The sequence below is a fragment of the Scardinius erythrophthalmus genome (assembly GCF_964197995.2).
Source record: "Scardinius erythrophthalmus genome assembly, chromosome: 24".
Classification (NCBI taxonomy): domain Eukaryota; kingdom Metazoa; phylum Chordata; class Actinopteri; order Cypriniformes; family Leuciscidae; genus Scardinius; species Scardinius erythrophthalmus.
Window position 1 is genome coordinate 5263847 of NC_138244.1, and position 27700 is coordinate 5291546.

The 27700-nt window shown below is 37.7% G+C and overlaps 1 protein-coding gene across 1 annotated transcript in view; it reads left to right on the top strand.

Moving 5' to 3' along the window:
• neo1b (neogenin 1b) overlaps positions 1-27700 on the top strand; it is a 128315-nt gene that overhangs the window by 26512 nt on the left and 74103 nt on the right. Inside the window, exon 2 of the mRNA XM_081356789.1 lies at positions 13182-13499. Within this exon, the coding sequence (XP_081212915.1) occupies positions 13182-13499 (318 nt within the window). The remainder of the gene's footprint in view (positions 1-13181; positions 13500-27700) is intronic.

Genomic DNA, 27700 nt, shown 5'->3' on the forward strand with positions numbered 1-27700 from the left:
TGCTTGAATTGTAACGCTAGCTTAATGCTTAATGCAATGTATATTTTGAATCATTTCAAACATATTTATTTACATGGAAAAAGTCATGATCCGTGTTGTTGTTAACTAAAACTATATATATAAAAAAGTTAATCAAAATACAACTGAATTAAAATATAAATATTAGATGAAAAACTTAACAATAGAAATGTTTCCTTGGTAACTAACTGAAATAAAATAAGTTGAAGTATTAGAATTGGCTAAAATTGAAATAAATTTAAATTAAAGCGCATAACAAAATTACAAAAAGTTAAACTAAATATAAATATGAAAGCCTATAACTGATATATTGGCCGATAAATCTAAATCTAAATCTAAATGTTGATATAATTTTTGAGAGCCTGATTACAAAAGCAAAAGTCTCACCATTAAAAGCCATGACCCAAACACACAATTATGATGTTCTCATTATAATGTTATGTATCTTATATGACAGACTTGCGCTGCACATGTTGCACTGAACTGTACTTTCCTTTTTGAAGCGATTTCAATCGTATTTCAAGCAATTCAAAGCCATCATGTTGATCAGTGCGCATCTGAAGTGTCTCAGCTGAAGGAAATAATACATTATTTATCGGCTTTAATACATCGGACACATTTTCTTATCAGGCCAATAAAGATAACATAAAACAATAACGTATATCGGCTGATACCGATATGGTGGATGATATCGTGCATCCCTAGCTATAACAGTGTATATAAATGATACTAACATAAAACTGCTCCTTACTTTTGGTTATTGTTTTCAAACAGGTTTCCCGAAATTATTTCGTCTGCCAGATTAGAAACAGATTGATGAATTGTCTAATATCAAAAAAGTGTTGCGCTATGTACGAAATCGAATACTTTCCCCACTATATACAGTAGTGTGCAAAAACGGTCGCGAAGTAAGTTGAGATTCAAATGTAGTACCTATTACAGACTCCACGTTTTCGGACGTACCATTGATCTCACACTGAATCAAGTGCGTGGCATTGTGGGCTACAGTGTTCCATGCAAAAAGTGTGTATGAGTACTTCATCCAGAAAACCCCCGACTATGCACAGTATACTGCAATTTAGCATGCAGTCATCATCCATCCAGAAGATTCTCCAGGTGTTTGGTTCAGAGGAGACGACACACACACACACACACACACACACACAGCTCACAGATGTCACAGACGGGCTGGTAAATATTCTGCTTGCGTTCTGTTCAGCTGTGAAGCACCTGATGGCAACATGCTCTCATCTTGCACACACACACACACACGCAGTGTTTTATTTCAGCTGCTCGGGTCAGTCCGTCCTGCAGGTTCACTTGCTTCACGATAACCCATCGCCCTTTGACGCGTCAGCTGGGATCTGAACTCGCACTGCTGCTGAATGAAAACTTTGAGTTAACACACTTCGCCTAGTACCTGGAAACATCAAACGCAGTAAAAAGAACCAGAGATGAATTTGAGACACTTTGAGTACACAACAAGAGGACATGCATGGAGTAGTGTATCCCACAATGCAGTGCGCTTAAAATTGTTTATCTTTGTAATCTCAATCAATTTAATTGCCAGTTTACCCATGTTATTAGATGGTTAACCATTTTTGAAAATTCTCTTTATTTCTCTAAGAAATGCATTACATTACTTAAGTAAAATGAGTTATGAATGGTGACTTTGTGACTAAAAAAGTGAACACTTAAGGTCCTTGCACACCAGTCCAAAATTTTCGTATGCGTTTTTTCGTATTTGTCATTCGGTGGCTCTGAATTGTCAAAACACCTCTCAAAATGCTTGCTACGGATGTGCAAAACGCATAATAATTATAATTTTTTAAGCACAAATTTAAACAAGAGGTCGTATTTATTTTTTAACATGCAAAAATTTCGGACTAGAATTTCGGACTCGGTGTACAAGGACCTTAAGAAAATATACTTCATTTGAGTTTTCAACACTACAACAAAAAAACTGTTTGAAACATTTAGCGCTACATGCTAAATGCCGTTTTGCATGCCTATAAAAACAAAACAAAGCAGTATACTGGATATACAGCTGTTTAGAAGTGCATGTTTCTATACTTGTTTTCTTAAGTGACCTTTAGTTCTGTTCTTTGCTCTTGCGTCTTCGACCGCGTGCATCTGTGTGAGCAAGATAAAAGACTAAATGATGCTTTTTGAGGGAGAGTGGTGTAAAACTCTTAAATGCATCAAATCCAGAAGAGGAAAATCTGTCAGTCTAGCTTGGGCTCTCAGAGAGATGGGTCTGATATCAGGCCTGTAATTACGCAGGGATGTGACTTGCCTTTCAAAGCAACAGGGGAGAATTGGTAGGAGGAGAAATGCAATCTTTCTCTCCCATCTTGTCTGGTTTGAATTATTTAACCGGTGCACAACTGTTACAAATGTTAAAATCCATGTTGAATGAGATGCTCTTGAATTTTCAGTGTGTGTGTGTGTGTTTTTTTTCTCCTCTTATTGGTCTCCAGACAGGATCGTGGAGGTCATTAAACCTCCGCCGTGCCCGTTTGGGTTCTGCTGACCTTAGCGGGCCGCTTGGCGCAGGAGGAATAAGAATCAGAGGTCATTGATTTGCAGTGGTGCTCTGGAATATCCTCTCTCGCTGCAGGGGAGGAACTGATGCTGGTTTGTCCAATTTCTGCTTTTATTTCTGGATCAAACAGACTCCCTGTGATGCACTCATTGGTATCAAGCGGCATCCTTCCAGTCTCTCTCTTGAATCCGACACGGAAGTGACTTAAACTGCAATTCATCAACTGGCCACTAGAGACAGGCTCCAAAAGAGAGTCAATCCCATAAACCCCCATGTTAAAATGCCCAACTTTACAGCAGAAAAAAACATGTTTACAGCCTGGTGCAAAAAGTGGTTTTGGTCTATATAGCTAATTTTGCCCTTCATGACAACTGTGAGGAGGGCGAATTTGTTTATAACTCATCCGTTAAAATTATATTAAGCCTTAAAGTTTGTCTGTTAGCGTCACGTCACCTCAGCTAATACGCCTCTTTGCCAATTTTCATTATCCGGGAATGAAGTGCGGCCAAGATGGCGACAGCCGGCTCCGCCCACTTTGGGCTTCAGAAATGCTCTTCAGAAACTTACGTATGACGTCACGGACACTACGTCCATATTTTTTTACAGTCTATGATACAGTCTATGATTGGTATGTACAACATTTACACACGTGATGTTCATTCCCATTTCCACTGAAATTGTGGTGTTTGGTTGGGGAAAGCACAAACCAAGGTTATTATACAGTTTAATTTAATCTGTATTTGTTTTTTGTTTTCTTAGTTTTAGGCTTTTTGCATGTTGAAAACTGACTTGAAGACATTAATCCCGCCATTGGCTTCTGACGCTAACAGGTTTGTTGTTCTAGACTCTCAGATTTTTCCACCCTAGAATTTGGTGGAAAGTGAAAACATTTGAGCTGCAACTCATTTAAATCCTTTTGTTAAACCTGACATTAACTCACCAGCATGGTCAAACACATGGTTATTTAATCAAGGTCTGTCCTCCTGGCTTTCATTAGCATCAGCGAGGAAAGGTCAGTGGTGTGCTTATTGTTTTATGAAGCTTTAGTCTGAAGCCCTGTGACTGCGGTAACACCGTTTCTGGAGTTTAATGGAGTGTTTGTGTGTGTTTTGATAGAAATTGAACCAGTGGTTTTGGAAAAGAAAACATTGGGGAATGTAATGAGGCTCAGTCTCTTAATATGCACCCATCAGAGGTCAGAGTCACTGTTTTCTATGAGTTTCTAGAGAATTTGATATTGATGATAGGCCAGTTATGGGTTATTTGTTGGTGTGCTGATCAATGTAGCTGCTCTGATACTGACTTTTCTCTTCTCAGAGTAATCAATGGCAGACGGTAAAGTGTGTGTGTGTGTGTGTGTGTGTTGGAGCTTTCTAATAGAGCTGTGGGTGTCTCTTCATTAATCAATGTCCAAACTGCATGCAGGATCTATCACATATAGAGTAATGAAATCACTGCACACCGCGCCGCTGTTGTTCCCAGACTCGCCTTCTTTTAATTAACATTTGGCTCATTTTCCTCACGTTTAATCAGCTCTGAAAGACAGCGTATCTCGAAGTGGCGCTCCATTGGTTCCTTCACGAGTCGGACTGAAGTCGGTGGTGGTGTGTGTGTATCTGGAGGGATGCCAGTCGGGTTTTTGGACGGCGTCTGAGTGTTGACGGAGACGTTCTCTCAGATACTTTCTCTTTCTTTCTCCGTCTGTCTCTAGTCCTGTCCGATACGGAGGCCTCAGGAATTGCAGTAAATGAAGTCCTCACAATCAGGATGTAAGCTAGTGTTCAAAACTGGATGTGTGTGATGTAAGAATTTAAATATGTTGGCCAAATCGAGTGAGCGAGTGAGTGAGCGAGCGAGCGAGAGAGCGAGTGAGTCTCACTGACTCACTATCACACTCTCTCTCACACACACACACACACACACACACAGACTCACACACTCACTCTTTATTGATTGATTGATTGATTGATTGATTGAAAAATAAGGTCCTCACCAAACATATTTATAATACATAGGCCTATATAATAATAATTTATAGTGTATATAGATATTATAAATTATATAATATATGTATTATAAATATGCTTGGTGAGGACCTTATTTTTGAATCAATCATAATTATAATATGTAATTTTATCATTTATAATCATATATAATTTTTTTATTATTTTAATAAATTTTTAATAGTCAACAGTTAATTGAGCATGCTCATATTCTCTACTTATGTGCAATTTTCTTCACTGTTATTTATTGCTTACTTAATTTGAAAACACTAATAATTGAATGACTCTGTTAAATAAATAAAATAAATCCCAAACACACAGCTGACCGTTACATCAAAAGCAACTTTTAAAGAAAACTAATTATTTACTTTGAAATGTCTTTTGATGGCCAAATAAGTTCTCCAAACTCAAGAAGGACCATGATGAGCTATGTGTTAGTCTGTGTGAGTGCAGGTTATGTAGTAACAGTCGATGGGGTCATTCAAGGCTGGCTCTGAGAGCGGTCCCTGGGGGCCGACAGTCGAGGGCCCCTCAGGAGGTCCACATCAGCGCTGTCGATGTGTGTTCTCCGGGAGAGAAACGAGCCCGAGGCAGCCTGTCGTCCCTAGTTTAGAAGGGGCATTCCCAGTGGGACTCTCCTATTGGCTGATCCAAAGCGTCAGTCATCATTAGAGAGTTGCCATGGTGACGCAATTCCCATCTCCCATACCTCACCAAATGCTTTCTGTGTCCCTGAGCAGAACCTGCGTTACGGTGTTATTGTCTTGCTATACACTTTACGAAAAGGAAAAACTTTGTATAAATATCGTCCAGGTATATTGATATAAGGATCATCCAGCATACAGAAGTTCATATTTTCGTAAATGATAAATTCAGATGTAAAGTAAGAGGTAAAGTTGTGCACTAGTGCTGTAAAGGATATGTGCAATAACAAATTTGAGTTAAAAGCGTATTGAAGCGGGAGGGGCTTGTTTCATTTTCGTTTTTTGCGGTCAACAACTGTGAATATGTGCATGTTTCTTTGTCCTTCCCTTTTCAAAAGTGTTCCAAAATACCAATAATTAAATTTTTTAGTTTTTTGTGATTACCTTACCATTAAAGTATGACAGTATGTGAATATGGTAATGAGATTTTTATTTTTATATTTAAATTATTGGTTGATCACTCTTGGGTATTCAGTGACCGATTCTTCTTCTTTTAACTTTTGGGCCCTCCTAATATTGAATATTTGGTTAATTAACTGCTACTGCTCTTTTTTATATTTTTGTAAAGGCTGTATTTATCCAATTACTCTGGCTTGCAAACAAGTCTCTAGGCCTTCAAATCTTCAGAGAACAAAATATAAAGATTATAAATCCACTTTGTAAAAAAAAAACCCATTAAATGATTTGTTCACAATATGAGGGTTTTTATATTCTCACCGCTCACTGAAACAAATCAAGGAATTATATGCAAACTTCTTCTCTCAGGAATAAAACTAATATTTGAGCAGACGTAGGTGAGACTTCAAAGACTTTCTTGTGTGCCCACTCCAGGAGAAAAAGATAAAGAAAGAGAGAGAGAGAGAATGAAAGAGAAACACTCGAGCGGCTTTACTAATACCTGCATGTGTTTTCCCTCAGGCGAGCTGTGCGCCCTCGACTCGTTTCAACAGGTTATGTTCTCATACACAAGGTTAAATGCTCGACCCAAATATGAAATCTAGACACAAATGTTTGGCCCATTCTTGCATTGCTATTGCACAAATAAACCTCGGTACACAAGGGGGCGATAGAGTTTCCTTGAATCACCTGTGCCGTTAAACCATAACCTGTTATATATATATATATATATACCCTTTGGTTATTGGTCAGTATTAGTTTTTTGTTTTTGTTTTGTCATTTATAAGATCTAATTTTATTTTATTTTAAATTATATTTAATTGTGAATGCTTATTTGCTTTTTTTTGCTTTTTTTTTTTGCATTTATGTTTACCGTTATTTAATGCTCACTTAAATTAAAAATTTTAAAACACTAATAATATAATAACACTGTCAAACATCGTTTAATACAATTCCAAAACGTATATACACGACCAGTCAAAGGTTTGGATTCATTAAAACAATTTTTCTATGTTTTTGAAAAGAAGTCCGTCCATGCTCACCAAGGCTGCATTTATTTGATCAGAGGCAGGCTAAATACACATTAATTGCGCAGATATTAACATAAATAAATACATAATCTCTGTATTACATACATAATACATTACATACATAGTCTCCAATGCCATCTCTCTCATGCTGCGGTTCTTCTTCACACGTTTTTTTTTTTCTCCCCAAACTACTCTTCAGCGGAGCGTACACCAAACACTGATCCCTAAACCTACCCGTCATTGTAACCTTAACCAATGAAATTAGCTGCAGGTCTGGAATTCTGCTTAACTGGTTTGCGCCCAGTGGGATTTTTTTTTTTAATTTATAGAAAGATTAAAAATATGGAAGAAATTTGAGAAAATATTTAGACAGGATGATAGCGGGATAGCAAGGTAAAAATATGGGAGAATCCCGGGAAAAACGGGAGGGATAGCAAGGTAAAATACGGGAGAATCCCGGGAAAAACGGGAGGGTTGATGGGTATGCAAAGAAATCTAACCGCCCTCTGTAACTTTTTTTTGTCACGAATGTTCATTCTACCTTTGAATCAAGACTTGCATTGTTACAGAGAGGTGATCCTCCACGACACCCTCATCTCCCAGAGGACAACCCAAGAGATTAATTGATTCCAGAACTATTATTCGTCATCATTACCCTCCATTTCCTCTTGCCATTGCTCTTTTGTCTCCAGTTGAGTGTGGAATCACTGTTTTGCTGTGCTTTGTGTATTTGCCTGGTTTTGTAGGGAGCTAATAGCGTGTAGAATCAATTCCTCCTTGGCCCCGGTCCCTCGCTGGAAGCTGGATTGAAGTTTTGCGGACCACTTTTCGTTTAGGGCACGGGGATGTGTTTTGGATTTTGTTTCGGGTTGAAAAACAACGGTTTAAGGGGCGCCGGGAGGGTAAAAGCCAGTTTATGGCTTCATACGGACTGTTCGTCTGCAAACTTGTGGTGAATGTGTTCCTTTCAGACCACAGGTTTGAACTAAAGGTGAAAGCGTTTTCCAAATCATCCAGCATGGCCAGATTACATTGCCGTGGAGCAGAACGTTGTACAACGAGCTTCGTGTTGTTGTTGTTTTCCCGCTGCCAGAGTTCATGGAGTCAGACAGTCTTTTGGAAATAAAACAGGAGGGAAAGTTGGTTGAACTTCATTGCTTCGCATCGGATTTCACACTGTTGAGCCTTTGCCACGTTTGCTTGTTACAGTGGGGCTTTATTATTGTAATTTGATTAATGGCAAAGTCTTTGTCGGAGCCTCCTTCAATAGCGCCATTGTGTCAGTGTTGCAGAAGTGACTTCCCCCTCCCGCTGGGTCTTGAGGACTGCTGAAACCGTCTCTCGTTGGAGGGGGGAAATAATTTGACAGGCCCGCCCCCCCGTCTCCAGGACTCCCATAATGCCCCCCGTGGGCCCGGCTGCTTGTTCTCACTCGTGTGAGTGATGAAAGAGTGGGACGCGAAGAATCAACCCTCATTGTCTTGCCATAATCAATTACCGTACTGCAAATGCTCCCCCTAGACCAGCACCATCACCTCTCTAAATATAGTCTTATAAAACAGTCACAGATTTGTTTTTATCATGCAGTTTGATGGTTTTACATGAATCTGAGCCGTTCTTAAGATACTAATATGAACCCTGTGTTGGTACATAACGTATATGTGGACCTTTTAATAAGGTTGCCTTCCTCATTTGTAAGTCGCCTTTGATAAAAGCATCTGAATAAATACATGTAAATGTATTGGTAAAAAAAAATCTGAATGCAAAGCAAGAAATCCAGTTGTAAAATCGAAGTTGTGAACTGCAGATTAGTCACTAAAATTAATATGGAAGCTGGTTCACAATTTGTCGAATTTGTACTTCAGTATAAATTTAAATGAATATTATTATTTTGTGTGTGTGTGTGTGTATATATATATATATATATATATATATATATATATATATATATAATATGTATATATATATATATATGTATATATATATATATATATATGTATATATGTGTATATATATGTATATATGTGTGTATATAAAATGTATATAAAATTCCTTTTTTTCGATAATTAAATTCTTTTATATATAATTCAGGCACAAATATACAGTATATATTTGTTTTATTTTACATTATTTTACGAATATTTTTTATAGAAAAAATATCACTTTTAATATATAACTGGAAATTTTCATACATCATTACATTACAATTTTATATATTTACTTTAAAAAAATTTATTTCTGTATAATTCGGTTCAGACAGCTTCAGTGTTTTCTGTACCTGTTTTCTGTAGTGTTAAGATAAATGGTGTCCATATCAGAAAATTATGGAAATGATAAAGGGGCTTCAATGGCTGAGGTGCTTATTTTCTTTTCTTTTTTTTAGGGTTTTCATATATACCGATTGTTGTTATGACGCTTTCTGGAAATGTAATTGGATATATTGTAAAATAATATGTTGAAATATCAGGTAACTGAATTATCTGATTGGGTTAGTGGTTGACGTTAGGCCTTTGGTTCAATGGATTTGTATAATTTATAATCCGGCAGCTTTGGTGTTGTCAGTAACTTGCTTGAAAATAAATGTCCATTTCTTGACAAAAATGGATGCTATTTTAGTGCCTGAAGAAGGAAAATGTGCTTTGTTAGTTCAATATGTGCCTGATGTTTCGGGTGTCTACAAAAATGCATTAAATATAGCAAAATAAATTAGCAGAAATCAAACTAAAGCCCATGAATTACCCATAAGGTAATTGAATTAGCTGATTGGATCGGCAGTTGGCGAAACACTCGAGTTCAATCAATATATTGTCCTCGATTCTGAATGCATTGGGTTCTCAGTGTTACCAATAGGTGTGGAAATGGATTGTAGGATATGTGCCCTCTGGGATGCTCAATTTCCATGTTTTATGAGGTATAAATGGAGTCCTGAGGGAGGAACCCCACTCTATCCAGATGAGCCCCACTTTTATTGCTGTGAAGCGGCCCACCTGTCATCCACACGGGTCTTATGGAGATGGATTACATGTGCGGTTTCTCTTGGTGAATCTGTAATCTTGAGTCACAGCGTGAGGTTAAGTATCCTAACATGCTAATGCCTTACAGAAAGGGATGGGGACGACGACAATGTGATTGGCTGATGAGTGTGAAGAAGTGCGAGGAGCAGCTATTGATTACCTGTTGAGAGCTAATGACGCTTTGTTTTAAGGTCTAGCTTTGCTTTCAGCGTTAGATCCCAGTTTGCCCTCAATGCACCCGATGTTTCGAAATGTTTGAGCAAATTCTGATTTATCTGAAGCGTTTGAAAGCGTCAGGTGGAAATGAAAAGTGCAGTTGCCTAAAGATGAAAAGACAAAGGGGAAAACACAGATGAAAGCATGAACTCTCTAATTGTGATTGGAGTTGGTTCAAGTGAATGTAAAATGAAGCTACTAGAATATAAATACGATGGGTTTTGTTCTTTAGCGGTCGAGAAGGAACGACTGCATCCCGCAGAACTGAGCCTCTAACTAATGTGAGTGGGAATGAATTGTGATGTTTTAAATTATGTAACTCAACGCTGTCTACAAAGCTTAAATGTGATTAAAACATTCTCCATTACAGTTTAATGTGCAGAGATAATTAAATGAGCCGTTTATTGATTCTGTCTGAAACATTGACTTATTCACTAATATTGTATGTTTCGCATTGCTTTTGTGCTCGGAAACATTCTCACACTGGATTACAGCGGAGTCTGCCGTTCTCAAAACCTGTTAAAACACAATACATGTTCTTACACAGGCCTGGACTACTTTAATCGTGTTACAGACCTCTCATTTGCGTGCATACACATTATCAAATATTTGCCAAATTTTATACTGGTTTAATAAAAATAATACTTTTGTCAGTTTTAGTTTTTTCATTTTAATCATATATATTTTATCATGTAAAATCCGCTTACATAATTTCTTGTTTACATGGGGAGTATGTTATTTTTTTTTATTTTTTTTTATGTTATTTATTTATATTTTTTATTTATTTATTATTATATTATTATTTTTCAAGCATGTTTTTTTCCCTTAGAAATAAGATTTCCATTTCAATTATTATTATTATTATTTTTAAATACTTGTTTCTAAGGCCATTGGCAGTATGTGATTTATTTATTTATTTTTGGTGTATGTGTGGTTTCAGAATAAATTGTGAATATATTTTTAGTGTGAGCATATTGATGAATTATGATTTCTACTTGAAAATGTTATTTTTTGCAATTCTATTTGGTGCCACTAGAGGTGTGGAAATTAGAGGGCTTATTGATGATACATTTTGTAGTTTATTTTCTTGGGTCTGTAATTGCAAGTAGGCTGTGGATGTTGATGTCTATAAACCCACGAGACTGTGGATGGGCAAATCCCCGCTTGTAACGCCAGCTCAAGCGTCACTATCCTTCCTTTCACGCTCATCTATGCTGCGCCACCATCTCTTGGTCTCTTAAGCGCCACTCATGTACATTCCCACAATGCAACAGACTCTCAAACTGAAGCTTGTCATGGTCCGTTAAATGGAGAAAGGATATAGTGTGTGACAGTTTAACCGATTGCCTTGATTTTGTTTTTGTATCTCCGCAGCTTTTCCTTCCCAGCCGTTCTAGGCCACTTCTCGTTCTCTTCAGTCTTTGTATGTGTCAGTATCTCTCTCTCATTCACTAGTATGCCATTTCCCTGGAGAGTCCTTGCCCCTTTCTGAGAGGTCTCGCTGACTGAGGCGGTTTTGAAGTGGGTTTTCCTCAAAGTGTGCAGACTAAGGCTAACAGCTTATACTTATCAACCCAACAGCCTCATTTTCTGGCTGACTCGGGGCTTCTGGGTCAAGGATGCATCACTGTTGCCCTCCAACAGCAATTCTGGACTCCATCCGATTACTCACAGCCAGCCTGTGACAAACATCCAAAGCCACAAACAGGGGCACATTTGGCCACGTTAGTCCAAATGTTTTCCAGCTGGCTTCTCTACAGTTAGCATTGCAACTGTGGCTTTCCTATGCGTTGCATGGTCTTTTTTTAGATTGAGAAAACGCAAGGACACAAGTTTGCATGTCAAGTTTTGAACGCTTTCCAGTTTTAATGGTGCCAAACTACGACTCTTAGACTTGTGTTGAGAGCCTGTGAAACTCACACTAAAGGCTTCATTGTTTTGCCTAACATTGGAAATTAAATTGAGCCAATTATATAGCATCATTAAAGTAGCTAATCTGTGAATGGTTTTATGACATAAAAGTAATTATGTGCTGTTTGCATCTGTTTCTCAGGTACCATTTTTTTATGAAGACATATTTTTAGTACCAAATTAGCTTGCGTGACAAACAAGCAGCTTCCGTCTCAGATTATGTATTTGGTGCTTTGTGTTGAACAGCAGAAGCTTGTCATTTCCTACGTAATTAAAGTACGAAGCAGCCTGCTACATTACGCAAAGTCTCGCCGTAATTGTTTTCGCACAACACCACTGGTGCAGGTAATTGGCCATTAGTGCCGTCTGAACAATGCAGGTTGGTGGCTGAACGCTGTCATGTTTTTTAATTATACGTCACTGTGAACGTCAAGCAATTATGTTGGTTTATAACTTTTCCCGGAGGTATTTTTGCTCAGTGGACAGGTGAGGGATTTGACCCATAAATGGTCCAGAATGAAAATCACTTGGCCAACAAAATAACACGATGAAAGAGCTGTAATTTTGTGTTTTTGATATCATAATTTCAAAGATTATGTTGGTTTATTATTGCATGCAGGGTTAGAAATTAACTTTGTCACTCACCGGCCAATTTGACTACTAAAGTTACCGGCCATTCAGAACTTCTACTAGCCCAAAAAAAACAGATTAACTATGTCACAAATATATCTATCTATATCTATATAGATATAGATATTTGGATTTCATACATTCATTTCTTTGTCAAACAAAATCATCCGGCCATCTCTTCCCTTCCTCTTTCATCCTCTGTGTTTTCCTCTTTCATGTTTTAGGTGGATAGATCAAAACAGTACAAAAAACATTAAAAAATGTAGGATGTTGGAAAATATCAATGTCTTTTCTGTTACCCAAATGCTTTTTAATCTTTGCTATTGCTTCAATGCAAATAAACAAGCGAGCCGTTATTTGTTGTGTAGTGACGTGTGTGTTCAAGTAAGCCAGATATGAGCAGATTCTGACCAATACGCTGTATTTAATGTCATGAAGACTCACGAGTTGAGTATTTGCACTGAATCTGCGCAGATTTGTCTTACACACGAACTTCCCCAGCAAAGTGAGTAAACATAAGTAACACGCCGAATTGGCTTGTGATTTGACAGCGTTACTCGCCACAGTTGATTTTTACCCGCATTTGGCGGGATGGCGGGTGTTAATTTCAAACCCTGATTGCATGCAATTAAATTTTAGCTGGTCATACTAATGACAGAATGCATCTCATGCTGTAAATCCTGTAACACATTCTACTCTCTGTCTGTCCTCAGGTTCTGCCATTCAAGGTTTCACCCCGTTCAGGTTCTCCGTTGAACCCGTGGACACGCTAGCCGTGCGCGGGCTCCCCGCTGTGCTGAACTGCTCAGCCGCTAGCGACGCTCCCGTACGGGTGGAGTGGAAGAAGGATGGGACGTTCCTGAACCTGGTGGCGGACGACCGGAAACGACAGCTAGCCGACGGCTCTTTGCTCATCAGTACGGTGGTCCACTCCAAACACAACAAGCCTGATGAGGGGGTGTACCAGTGCGTGGCCAGCATCGACAATCTGGGTACCATCAGCAGCCGGACTGCACGACTCACAGTGGCAGGTATGAAAATTACCCTTTGGAAGTTCTTAAATCATGTCTTAGCACTTTTAAATTATATACGTGATCTAAACCTGTTGCACACAATCTACTTCATGCCCTCTGTCGTCTGATTGGTTGTTTAGCAGGCCTTTTAGTATAATTGTAAAAATGCCCATCTTCAGCTCGTGGTTCATGTCTTTTTTCTGTGAAATCTTTAATGATTTCTATAAAGATAATGTAAGTATATAACGTTAGTATATTTCAAGATGAGCATTACTGGACTGAAGCAACTTATGTTTACTTGATTATCCATACATTTTTGTTTAAAAATCAATCGTATGGGTTATATCAATCTGTTATAAAGATTTCATTGATTTGCATCACACAAGCTTTCATCTAACTTTTGGGTCATATAAATATTAGCAACTGCACCACATTGTATATTTTTGCTCAGTTTGGGACTCAACAATGTTTTTTTTTTCTCCTTCATATTCTCACTTTATCATACTACTTTAGTCATAAAAGCCTGATGGATCAAATGTGATACTCAACAAAAAACACTTTTTTTAACTCTTCCATTTAAAAGAAAATTCGATTTTTTTCATTTTTATTATTTCAAATGTCAGGCTTTTTTTAACACTATAAGGTTATTTAAGTGTTATTCTAGTCTGAATCTCAAACAGCATGTGCTCTGACCATCTGCCGCATATGAAAATGGCAATATCTTTCTCAAAATCCCCAATTTTCTGAGTCAGGCTGAATGAATATCTATCACTCCATTGGGAACGCATTATTCTGTCAGAGTTCAGAGCTGATCTCGGATCAGTTTTCTGCAGCCTCTACAGAACGCGGGTCAGCTCATGTAGTCGAGCTTCACACTATGCTATGAATCTAACAGCAGGATTAGTGTGTGTTTGAACAGCAGGGTTAGATATCATCCAGGCCTTCACAGTTTGCTCTGACTGGAACCTCCATTTCCTTTAAAGACGCCCAGCAGAGTTTTCCACTCTTTGCTAGTTTTACTTCTTAAGCAAACGCAGTTGTAGTGAGAAAATCCAATGGGAAGAACCAGAATTGATATAATATGTTTATGTAGCATCCCAGAAAATGATTTAAGAGCTCAAAGGTTGCTCTTTTGGTTGCCCTTGGAGGATTTAAATGGTTCATTTAAGTATCATAAGTTCCTTCGAGGAAGAAAAACAGACACACGAGTCAATAGTTGTCATACAATAACAGTACAGACCTATGAAATTGTGGATAGCTGCTCAGATGAATAATTTTATTAGAAATATTGAGTTCTTATTGAGATCTGTGACTTTTGATTACAGACTTCACTATCCAAGCGAATCTGAGCAAGATTTGAACTCTTTTCCCCAAATTCTTCAGTTTATCTTTAGGAGAAACGTCTGAGAAGCCGCAGACTTTGAGTCTTTATTTAATACCATTGCTGTCTGTGAAAAATAAATTTAGTTGGGTAAATGGTGTGTGCTCATGCTCTTTTTGTACAGGGTTTGAATCTAATTTACCGGCTATACACTTCATATGATTCTGCAGTTCTGTGCCGTATTGATCTGTACTGTAGTGTAATGCATTGATCTGTGCACATGTCGGCAGTTCTGTACCAGTAGAATCTGCAGACCTTTCTGGTCTTTTAAAATATAGTGCAAGAAATGTTCCAGGATTACAGTATGTTATTGCACTGCTGAGTACAGCAGTATTGTTTGATGGGAGCTTCTGATTGGTTCTTTGTTCACTGGGGCGTGGCCAAATTCTGATCCATTAGTATTACACCCAACTTTGAATATAAAGCAAACAGAAATATATTTATTTTTTATTCGTCGAGGTGAAATTTAGTATTCGGTGAGAGGAAAAATAAACATTTTAGATTTTTTTTCCTTATTAAATATCATATTTCCCTCAAATATGTCATATTACAGATATAAATGCTATTTTACATTTTAAAAGTTCTCATGTTGATCCAAACCTCTATGAATTTTTTTTTCTTCCATGTTTTGAAGAATGTCTAAGCTGCTCTTTCTTTACAACGTAAACTTTTCTAGCTCCAAAATGGAAAAAAAAAAACTAAAACAAAACAACTTAAAGTTATTTTTCTTTACTGATAATCATTCTCTGTATGGGTTTGGAGCAATATGAGGGTGGCTATATTTCATTTTGGGGGGCAACTATCTCTTTAAGTTGTCGTTTTGCAACGATCTTACTGTGTTAAAAGTGATTTCTGTCCTCTTCTTCCACATGCATGTACCGTTACACAGGTTTTCACTCAGGAATATGAGCCACTGGAAGAAAGCTGACAGGTTTTTGGAGGGAAATGTTCCGCCTGGTCTTTTAACTCGGTTTAAAGAGTTTGACACGTGTGTAGTTCACACATTTGATGGTTCCTCACCTCTCCGCCTGTCTCTCTGGCCTTCAGGGAAAATTGGTCTTAAAACACAAGCGTTCTCTCTTTATCCTCAAACAAAACTCTGTCTCTTTTCATTTCTCCAGTCGTCAGGTGCTTTCTCACTGAGATCTGGCCTCTGAAGCTGTATCAGTGGCTCCATATGCTGCTGGCAGAAATAAAGGATGCTTTTCTCTGCTCTGGATGAGGAATGACGTGCTCAGGCTTTCAGAGGAAGGGAATTAGCATCAGTGCATTATACTACATTAAGACTCGGAAGAGCTTTTGTGTTTTGGTTTTAATGCCTGTCAGTTTTGTGTTTCTGCTGTAGTGAATGTGACCCCTGACAGAAAGCACAGATTTACTAGATTTTGCATGTTCTGAAGAACATTAGAGCAGTGCTTGTGATTGCCTGTGCAAAACCTACTGCTGTTAAAGGTAGTTGCTAAGGATTGTTCTGGGTGCTTTTTAGCACGTTGTTATGAGGTTGTCCTGGTGGTTTTTAGTTATTACTAAATGGATGCTAGAATGTTCTGACTGTGTTTTTTTGCATGACTATGCAGTTGTGGTTGGTTTCTTACTGTTGTACTGTTGTTTTTTCCACCTATTTTCTGGTCAAGCAGGTAAAAATTATGCATCTGATCACTTAGGAAGGTAACACCAACAACACACATGATTTGAGAAATCATTCATTACGCTGGTCTTAAAGGAATAGTTCACTTATTTACTCAACCTCAAGTTTTTTTCAAACCTGTATTAAACCTGAACACAAAGGAAGATGACTTCCATAGTAGGAAAAAAAAATGGGGTCCATCAACTGTTTGGTTACCGACATTCTTCAAAATATCTTCTTTTGTGTTCAACAGAAGAAAGAAATTCATACAGGTTTGAAACAACTTGATGACAGAATTTTCATTTTGAAGTGAACTATTCCTTTAATAAATAAACCACTAACTTCAAGTATGAGTTGTAGTAATGATCCTTAACTTGATATGAAGCATTAGTAACTTATCAGCTCAACCTGCTGTACAAAGACACATTTTAATGATTTGAAGGTCTCTAAGACATTCATGTGCTTCTATTTTTTATAGGAATCAACACTAATGCAGTAGCAGAGCACTAGAACACACACACACACACACACACACGTTTAAGTGCCTTGTCCGTGTTTTCAGATCTAGCAGGCGGTGCACGGCATAGAGACTTGAGCAATCCCAGGGGCCGTTACACTGAAAGTTCAGGGCAGCCTGTATGAGGAACACACGCAGTATTTCAATTCAATGCTTTTCACAGTTCACAGGAGATCATTTAAAGCAGGACGCCACTCATTCTGACAGTTTCCTAGCATTTATTTCATATGTTAATGGTCGTTTCATTCAGTCATTCATTGCGCCAGGAAAAAGAGTGTGACAAGCCAATGCCATCGTAGCGTCTCTCTTCTCTTTACACACTCATTTTTTTTTTTTCGTGAGTTTTCCTATAAAGACGACAATGCTCACTCCATTATTATTTTGTTTACAAAATGACCTGGAGAGACACTTGCACCATCTCTGCTGTGTTTATGGTGTAGCAACCGTAAAATCAAACAAGACAGAAATGCATTATGGGAGCTGACGGAGGCGCCCCAGGCCATGCAGGAAGAGGCTGAGCCGCTACTTTTGCTGACGATTTATGAAGGGAATTTTCTTTAAGCCAGTTAGTACAACTTATAGCTCTGTGCCCTAAAAACTTCCCTAAAACTACAAAAGGGCTGTTTCCTACATATAACCACTCTGAAACGCTCTCGTAAAGGGAAAGCCTTGTGGGAGGATGGGGAGTTGATTATTCAGGTGCTCGGCCTGGTGAACGAGAAGCTGTTTTATGTTGAAGGAGGGTCTGAGCCATATCTAGAGAACAGAATATAACAGACTTGAGCGTGGACTATTTTGACTGGCCATTAAAGCAATGATCCAGATATACTACTGTATCGAAAATGTATACAGTATAAAGGAAACGGTTATCTGATTATTTATACAGTTTAGTATCATTATAACAATATTTGACTGCACAATTCCACAACTGACCAATTAAAATCAAATAATCCAAAGAGTCATGTAAAAACAAATATAACCCACTTTTTTTGATTCAACAATTCAAAAACTATTTTAACAAGTAACACTTTCTTATTTTACAGTTGAAAAAATCATTCAAACAAGATGTTTCTTGTTTATTGATGCATTGGTGATATTTGAAATCAACCCAAACAAACACGCCCCTCCCTTCATTGCTCCGCCCTCCAAAATGCTGGAACACGCAAGACTGGATGTCTCCTTATCAAAGCAAAATAATGCTTCACTAAAAATAAAGTGAAGATGACAAACGAATGACAAGGAAACAGTACTCCAGTAAATACCAGCAAGAGTTTGTTGTTAGTCTCCAGCAGCTCCAGCCAAACAGTGACAATCAAAACTGTCCTGTTACTAGAGCTAACATTACATCAACAGCATATCTTGGTTCTGTGAAACAATTTTACTCATGCGAACTTGGTGTCCGTTTTCAGGCCTTCCCTGTTAGGTCTCTCCAGCGCTGGAAAGCTTTTCTAAAATGAACGCGTTTCCTAAAGCTCTTGCAACATCATAACCAGAGATATTCCTTTGACCTCTTTTGTAATGTCTCTCAGCCAACTCCCTTTCTACAGTCTTTCTTCAAATCTCTCTCTTCACGCCCCTACTGCTGATTGGCTCACTCTCTCTCCTCCCCATCATGAGTGGACACGCCCTCTACTGCTGATTGACTCACTCTCTCTCCTCCCCATCATGAGTGGACACGCCCTCTACTGCTGATTGACTCACTCTCTCTCCTCCCCATCATGAGTGGACATGCCCCCTACTGCTGATTGGCTCACTCTCTCTCCTCCCCATTATGAGTGGACACACCCCCTACTGCTGATTGGCTCACTCTCTCCTCCCCCATCATGAGTGGACATGCCCCCTACTGCTGATTGGCTCACTCTCTCTCCTCCCCATCATGAGTGGACACGCCCCCTACTGCTGATTGGCTCACTCTCTTCCTCCCCATCATGAGTGGACACGCCCCCTACTGCTGATTGGCTCACTCTCTCTTATCCTCATCATGAGTGGACACGCCCCCTACTGCTGATTGGCTCACTCTCTCTCCTCCCCATCATGAATAGACACATCCACTACTGCTGATTGGCTCTCTCTCTCCTCCCCCATCATGAATAGACACATCCACTACTGCTGATTGGCTCTCTCTCTCCTCCCCCATCATGAATAGACACGTCCCCTACTGCTGATTGGCTTACTCTCTCCTCCCCCATCATGAATAGACACATCCACTACTGCTGATTGGCTCACTCTCTCCTCCCCCATCATGAGTAGACACATCCACTACTGCTGATTGGCTCTCTCTCTCTCCTCCCCCATCATGAATAGACACATCCACTACTGCTGATTGGTTTACTCTCTCCTCCCCCATCATGAATAGACACATCCACTACTGCTGATTGGCTTACTCTCTCCTCCCCCATCATGAGTAGACACGCCCCCTACTGCTGATTGGCAGTGTGTTGTGCTGCTCGGTCCGATTCACTTTCAACAGCGTTTCTCACAATTCGCTTTTTGAAATTAACACAATTCATATCTAAATTATGTTTGTTATGATTTTAGACACTTCGACATGATATGGTTGCTGGGGTGTTTTAGGTGGCTGCCAGGGCTTTGCTTGTTTTGTTTTTTAAAATGTTGCTTCACAGTTACTGTAGAGTGTGGTTGCTAGGGTGTTCTGAGTGAGTAGTTTTTTAATTTTTTTATTTTCCTAAGCAAGTACCAAGTTTCTGGGATGTTCTGGGTGGTATATAATGTGTTTCTATGCAGTTGGCAGGACTGTGGTTATTAGGGTGTTTTGATTTAGACAAGCCAAAAAACAACGAAGAAGCATCTTGAGGGAGTTTTGTACTCTGATATGGTGATCTTTGTCAGGCCATTAGAAGTGTTTTCTCTTGCTAGTCTTTGTTGTGTGCTTCTTATTCACACACACATACGCGCACCCACACACACACACTGCAGCTCTAATGTATGTCCATATTTATATCCTCCTCCTGTAAAGTTTCTCTCCTTTCATTAAGTTCTACAGCTTCACATCAAAATCTTGCAAACACTCAATAAGTCACGTCTGACTGTGCTCAACGTTTTACTGGGAATTCAATCTAACCTAACATTTCTCGTTTATGTGATTTACGGGTGGACCTAAATTAGTCGTGAACGTTCCAGGTCCCTCGACGTGTTTCTGATGTGTATTTTTAGATTTTTCTTCTTTTTCAGTAAACATAAGCATCAGTTCAAGTGTATATGTGTGTAGGTTTGTTTTCATGTGTGACAGCACACATCTATGATTCTTCACACAGCATCTCTGTGGTTATAGATTGTTTGTCACCCTTCAGTTCTCTAGCATCCCGTCCTAGAAGGATAATGATATTCTGAACCACCTGTAGACTCTATATTTCATTTCATGTAAAAACTACATTGTGAGTGACAAAAGTCAAGTCCATAGGACCTTTTTCGATCACCAGGATTTTGCCAAGTAAGATTAAATATATGTTGTTTGTCCTGGAACAACATTACTGTCCGATAATTTAGTCAAACCTACCAATAACTTATCCCTAAAATCCCTAAAATGATAGGTGAATAACAGTGATGTAGAACTAACCCTGGTTGTAAGCCTAAACTTAACATGAACTGGAAACTTGTCCCTCAACTCTGATTGGTTGATTTGAATGAAATTCCAGGATCAACAAAGATGTTCATCCAGGTAAATGTTGTACCTGGTGAAATCACATTCAATATTGAATATAATATTGATTACGTCGATCAGGAGATAAAAAGATCAGATCAGAAAGTCATATTTGCTGTTGCTCTCTGTCATTGTATTGGGAAAAACTCAGACAGCACTGTTAACTAGTTTCTATAATTTAATTCTGGTGTAAGGAAACACAAAGTATAGTGTTATAAATGTACATTTTTAAAAAACTGAAAATATAAAAATAACTTGGCAAGATTTATTTTAGCTGTGCAAACACGTTGTTACAGTCTGTGAAAAGAGTCTGTTGTTCACATTTTGTTTTGCAACCCAGAATTCATTGAAGAAAGACATCGGTGACATAAGTCATTATGACTTATTTTGTCATAAGGTGAGTAAATGTTGACAAAATATTCATTTTTTGGTTGAAATAATGATATTTTATTGTGCAAACATTGTAAATAGTATAAGATCCCATTCCCTATCCATACACCATTTTTTTGTCCATTACCATAATTGGATTGTTTGTTTTGGTCAAACCAGATTATTTCAAAATTCCTTAAAAAAAAAAAAAAACAGTTTTCTTGTGTTGTGTTTTTATAACACATTTAATGTCTTGTACGTTTTCCCCTCACAGTTACGTGTTTGTATCAAATTAAACCTGCCTTCAAGTCCAATAGAGGTCTTTTTTCTGACCTTTGAACTTTTCAGAGCCCTAAGGTGCGTTTAAAACGGTTTGCCTTCTACTGGTTTATCCCACGCAAGTACAAGAAGATTGAGGTCATAAACGAACACGACTAATGTCATAAGGGTGTGAGGGACATTGATTGTTTCCTGATTGGTTGGATTTGACAGGTCTCTGATGTGTGATTGGTGTTGTTCGTAGTGGTGTTTTTACCGAGCCTGTTCAGCTCAATAAACCTCTGCTCCTTTAAACCTGATTAAATGAGTTTTCCTCGATTGTTTATCGAGAACTATCGGCCCGGCTGCAGGAATTCCCATGTGTGTGTTGAGCTCATAGTGATGTGCTCGAGAGAGGGGAGGCAAACCGAGTCAGGAAAACTCAGACGACTTGATAATTGTTTTCCATAAAGTGTGCTTAACGGTTTGATGGTTTTAGATGCTCCCTGGTCTAAGAGTCGCCTACAGATCCTAACACTGAATCGACAAGCTCTAATTGGGTAACTTTGTGCTACTAAGTTTTGCTTTGTTCTATCAGTCTTGACATTTTTAATGATAATATACACCTTTATTTTATTTTTATTTTATTCAAAGCTTTGTTGTTGTTGTTTTATTTAATTAAAAAAATTATCATTAGATTTTTATAATCTTTTTGTTTTATTTTGTATTTTATTATTTTAATTTTTAAAACATTGTAAAACCTTTTTTATTTAATAGTTATTTATTTGAGATTTTTATTATTTTATCAATTAATACTTTTTTAAACATTTTAACAATGCTTGTTTTTGTTATTTATTTTTATTTGATTTGGCATTTTATTATTTATTTTATTTATTTTATTTTTTAAATGAATCAATTAATATTATTATTACTACTTTTTTAACCATTGTAACAAAGTTTGCTTGTCTCATTTTTGTTTTATAATCTTTTATTTTATAATGTATTTTTAATATTTTTGTTGTTTTTTCTAAATTATTTTGATGGGGGATTATTTGAGCAGTATTTGGTCTCTCTCTCTCCTCTCTCTCTCCTCTCTCTCTCTCTCTCTCTCTCTCTCTCTCTCTCTCTCTCTCTCTCTCTCTCTCTCTCTCTCTCTCTCTCTCTCTCTCTCTCTCTCTCTCTCTCTCTCTCTCTCTCTCTCTCTCTCTCTCTCTCTCTCTCTCTCTCTCTCTCTCTCTCTCTCTCTCTCTCTCTCTCTCGTCAGCACCAGCATTTTTATCATATTCACATAACTTTCATGAACCCCAGAATATTTTGTTGTATATGTAAACAGTCAAAATATCAAAAGAAAGAACAGAGCATTTTAGTCTAGCTTAATTCGTTATTTTCTTATCAACACTTGAATGTGGGTAAAGTTTCATTAATATTAAAAAAAAAAAAGCTGAAAAAATCGCAATTTTGTCAAAGACTTCGTCGGGTCAGATTCAGAACGATGATCAAAACATTGCATTAAGGATAACTCAAAACTACAGTTAAGGATCAATTCTGTCTCACTGATCCTGTTCAGATTCTCCACTAACTTAATTATCAATTCGTAAGTTGAAAGACTCACCCTGAATCAGAAATGCATCATCTTCCAGTTGAAGCGGACATGTCTGACCTTTAGCGTTCATGATCTCGTCTCAGCGCACGTCAATCAGAGCTGAACATGAGCTAGCGGCCGCTGCTCTCGCAGACGCTGAGTTTCCATTAAACTGCTCATCTCTACGCCGATCTGACTGACCCCTGTGTAGTCGCCTGGAGATGAGCGTGACCTTTCCTAAGATCTGGCCTTCCATCATGGAGTTTAATGATGACTGGATGATCTCTCCACCTCATGTTCTCCGTCGTCCTTGACTCCCTGCTGTGTCTCCACTTTAATGATTCTCCTTCAGACTCTGCTGCAGATATTATGCATCTTATCGTTTTAATTCTGGCCCGTCCTGCTTATTTTGCTGTGTTATTCAGGATATGATAATCTAAAAGAGATGTTTTACTTGGATCCTTACCCAGACAAATTTAAAGGGGTCATATTCTGCACTTTGATGGTTTATCCTTATCAACTTTATTTTATAAACAATTTGATATATTTCAATGTTTAATGTTTACAATGCTTATTTTATTTATAATAATTTTCTTTAATATTTGTTATTTTTACGAGGTTTAAAAAAAAAATTAGATTTACAATGTTAGGCAAGGTTTCTTGTGCCATAGTCATAATTAAGTTTAAGTTTGATCATTTTCCACTCTGTTGTAATTCCAAAGGCTGTTTTTTTGTACTGTACCTTTAAGACTTAAAGGGTAACTCTCGGCAAAATGCAACCTAGGCTCTTTTTGTTAATCTACCCGAGTCAAGCATTCGTGTAAAAGCATAATTAGAAAGGAAACGCCACTTTTAAGATTGACCGTATTTTCATTTTTGGTCAAAATGCCTTTTGAATGTGAGTGAATGGGGCACTACAGTGATTGCATCAAAATCGCTATTTTTAAAACACTAAGAAGGCTCGACACAACATGAAACTGTGCTCTCAGTATCACCAGGGGCTCTACACATGAACTCCAGCATTGAGAACATTGTTTGTGTACACAGAGTTTACTAAAAAGAAAGGTTTTGTACGACTCACTTTATCAGTTAGTGTTTCCGGTGGCTGGAATTTTGTCAGTCAGAAGTAGTCGATCTCCGAATGTTGAACACAAAAGAAGATATTTTGAAGAATGTTGGTAATCAAACAGTTGTCGGTTGCAATTGACATACTATATTTAGTAGGGTGAGTAAATGATGACAAAACAAAATTTTTGGTGAACTATCCCTTTAAATCGCCTTTATATTGACTAACTTTTGCTCTCCAACTTTCATCAAGGTAGCAAAATCGCTGAATATTAAACAAGCACTTATGGTCTGGTTGGACTGGACAGGGAGTTTTGCAGTTCATGTCTACCTAGTACATCAAACTCAAAGGTGAAAGAAAATTCATTATTTAATGAAATGGCCCCTTTTACGTCTGTTCTTTCTGCATTCATTAAGGCGCTCTGCTTTTTAAGGGTAAAAACCTAAACTCGTCCCTGAGTGGCTACAGCTACACGCTATACTTCCACTGGTTTAGCTAATGCATCTGGACCTTTTTAAAGCGAACACCTCTGCTTTCTGCATTAAAACCGCTCGCTGCTTTCCCCATTAACACGGGCAGTGAATTAATTCCACGGCCGGCTCTGTGACTCCATTAATGCGTTCTGTAAACACAGCATATATGTCATTACACTGCGGTCATTACGCAACCACTAAAATATTAAAGATTAACACATGATTGCCGGCTCACGTGTTAAACTTTGCGGCTCACTTGTTCGTTTGCCTTTAGGAGTTGTTTACAGATGGCCATGGGTAATTTCAGATGCATATATTTACATCTTTGAACATTTCTGCCCTATTTTAGAAGAAAGGATTTGCAGTAAATACACTGAGGTCTAAAATCGGAGCTCTGATGGCGTGCCGGTGTTCCTCTTACTTGCAGATAATGAGACTGAATGTTAAAAGCAGAGAGAGTGTGAGGGAAGATGCTTTGAATCGGAAACCATGCCGGGCTACTACAATCAAGCTTCTTTTCTGAAAAAGAAGTGTAGTGCTCTATACATTTTTAATCAGAGCAGTTTTTTTGACTCTCAAACTTCAAACAAAATTCAAGTTCATAAGCTTTTTGCATCAAACTTTTATATTATAGAAATTTTTATTTATATCAATATTTCATTAAATGCAGCAGTTCGTCAGTATATTTCCAGCTTTGTTGTATTAGCTCTTTTGTTTACCAATTTGAATTTTAAAATAATTGTCTTTTAAAAATCAGTTTAGTGAATGATTCAATGATTCATTCTCAGTCACTTGTAATGTTCCTGAATGAATCTGTTTTTGAATGCATTTACATGCACCCTCATAATGCGATCGATTATACTGAGATTTTGGCACTATTGCGATTTTAAACTTTACAGTACCTTTGTAAACTATTTCGATCGACTAATCAGCTCACAGTCGTAGTAAAACTACACCGATTTGAATCACAATTAACAGTCATATAAACACCTTAGTCGCATTATTACCGCTCTGACCAAAGTGTGCATGTGTTCGTTTCTTCATGAATGAACTTTGTGATGTATTTATGAAGTTTTCTCTTGCTAAACTCGTAACGTATAGGCAAACCCGGCATTGAGATGTTCATCACAGCACCGAATAATATCCAATATGTCCATAAAAATGTATTTTGAATTTGATTAAAATCATACTTTATGCCTTTCTGAGTGAGGTATTACCATGCCTATTAGAGAATAATCAGAATAATGATAATTGCATGTAAACTGGAGTGAAAAGCTCTGCTCGTGTCTTGTAAACATCATACCGCGATTAAGACCTTACTCTGATTATTAGAAATAATCCCATTATTGGTGCACATGTAAACATAGTCAGTGTTATCATTGTATTTATGAATCAATGACTCGCTCAGAAATGCAGTCACTTTAATTGTTTTTAATTTTAATTTAAACCTATATAGCACACACACACACACACAAATAAGCATAAATAAGCATTTGCTATAAAGATGCAAAGAAGCCTGTGAATCTTCAGTGCTTTGGAAACAGCGAGCTTCTGTTAAACTACTGAAAATGTAGTTACGTTTCTAGCAGTAGAAGTTTATTCTTCCAATACAAAGAAACCAGCATGTTTGAGAAGTCCTCTAGATGTAAATGAAAGCACATTGTGTGTTTGAATAAATAAAAAAAAACCTCAATGCGTCAAATGTTGAATGATTTTCCCACACATGTGCTCCAGATGTTTGTGTTGCCATAGTGACAGCTGTCGCAGTGGCACAGTCATTTATATTCAAGCGTTTCCTCCATTAACTATGGCAGCTCCTCTTTGTTTGTGTGTTGAGGGTCTCTTCCTCTCCTGTGATTGATTTTACATTAGTGAAGCACACGTATCGATTGGAGCCGCTCATTTGCCAGAGCGTCTCCGTCCTCGGGCTCATTACGCTCCGGCGGTGTGTCCCTGATGCTTTTCACACCTTTCCCTGTGTTTTTAGCTTTAGGGCTCGCAAATATTTCCATTACTGCCACATTTATTGTTTCATATCTGTCGTGTGAAGTTCAGCATCTGACTGCATTTCTAAGTCTCACATTTACACTTAATTTAGGATCAGAAATTCAAGAAAGAAAACGGTGTAATTTAGTCGCCCTTATTTGTTCGCTCTAGATCACGGGATGTTTTGCTGAATCTCCGAGCTATTCATTACTTTAATGAGCTCATTGTTTCTGCCTTAAATTATTACATTGTTTAAATTAATACATTTTTAGCTAACTGTGATTTGTGTATTTTTCTGAAATACATAACTTAGACAGTTGTAGATCACTTTAAATTGTAATATGCACTTTCTGTAAAGCTGCTTTGAAACGATGTGTATTGTGAAAAGCGCTATACAAATAAATGTGAATTTAATTTAATTTTCCATATGATGAATGCATATAATTACTATCGAAAACATTCAAAGACGTCTGAATCATAAGAAAACTATGTGAGGAACAGGCCCAAATTTGCACATGCATATTTTAACTTACTGATTGTATATTCTCATATGCAAATGATATTATAGCTGCAGTGAAAAGCAATCAGTGAAAAATTACTTAAAGCACATGAAGCTGTTGTAGACAGGTCACATTTATTTATATAAAGCCTTTCACATTACACATGGTTTCAAAGCAGCTTTACAGAAAATCATGATGTTATGCCTTATAGCAGATTAGAGCCGGGCGATAATATTGTTTACATCTCGCAATCATATAAGCAATCAAGCAGTTGAGATTTGCTAAATAATATGAGTATACTGTATGTATGTGGATAAAGTTGGACATACCTTATATGAAGTTGAGGTTTGCTATGAAGTATGTATCACTTTACTTCACTGTATGATGTCTATAAAGTTGGAGACTATGTATATATCCTATAACTTTATAGACCTGTGCAATAATACAAATTACGCTTTTGTAACATCACAGTTTATATTGCTGTACGCAAGTAGGCTTGATGTTGTATAAAACTGAAATATAATTCATGTGGGATATGAATCTTTGTCAAATGAAGCTTCATAGTACCTCACTTCTCAGATTCTCCACATCATCTCCTGTTGTGTTGCCCAGAAGTCTGATGTTTGGTGACGTTTTGATTATGGATGAACTGTTCCTTTCAAAATATTGGCTTATTTTACATGTAAATCAGGAGTCGGGTCTTAATTTGTCCAAACGACTTTGCAGTTTCAGTACCATCAGGCCATCCGTCACACTGAAAGCTGTGTGTGTTGTCCCGCGTCTGAATGGGACCCTGTGT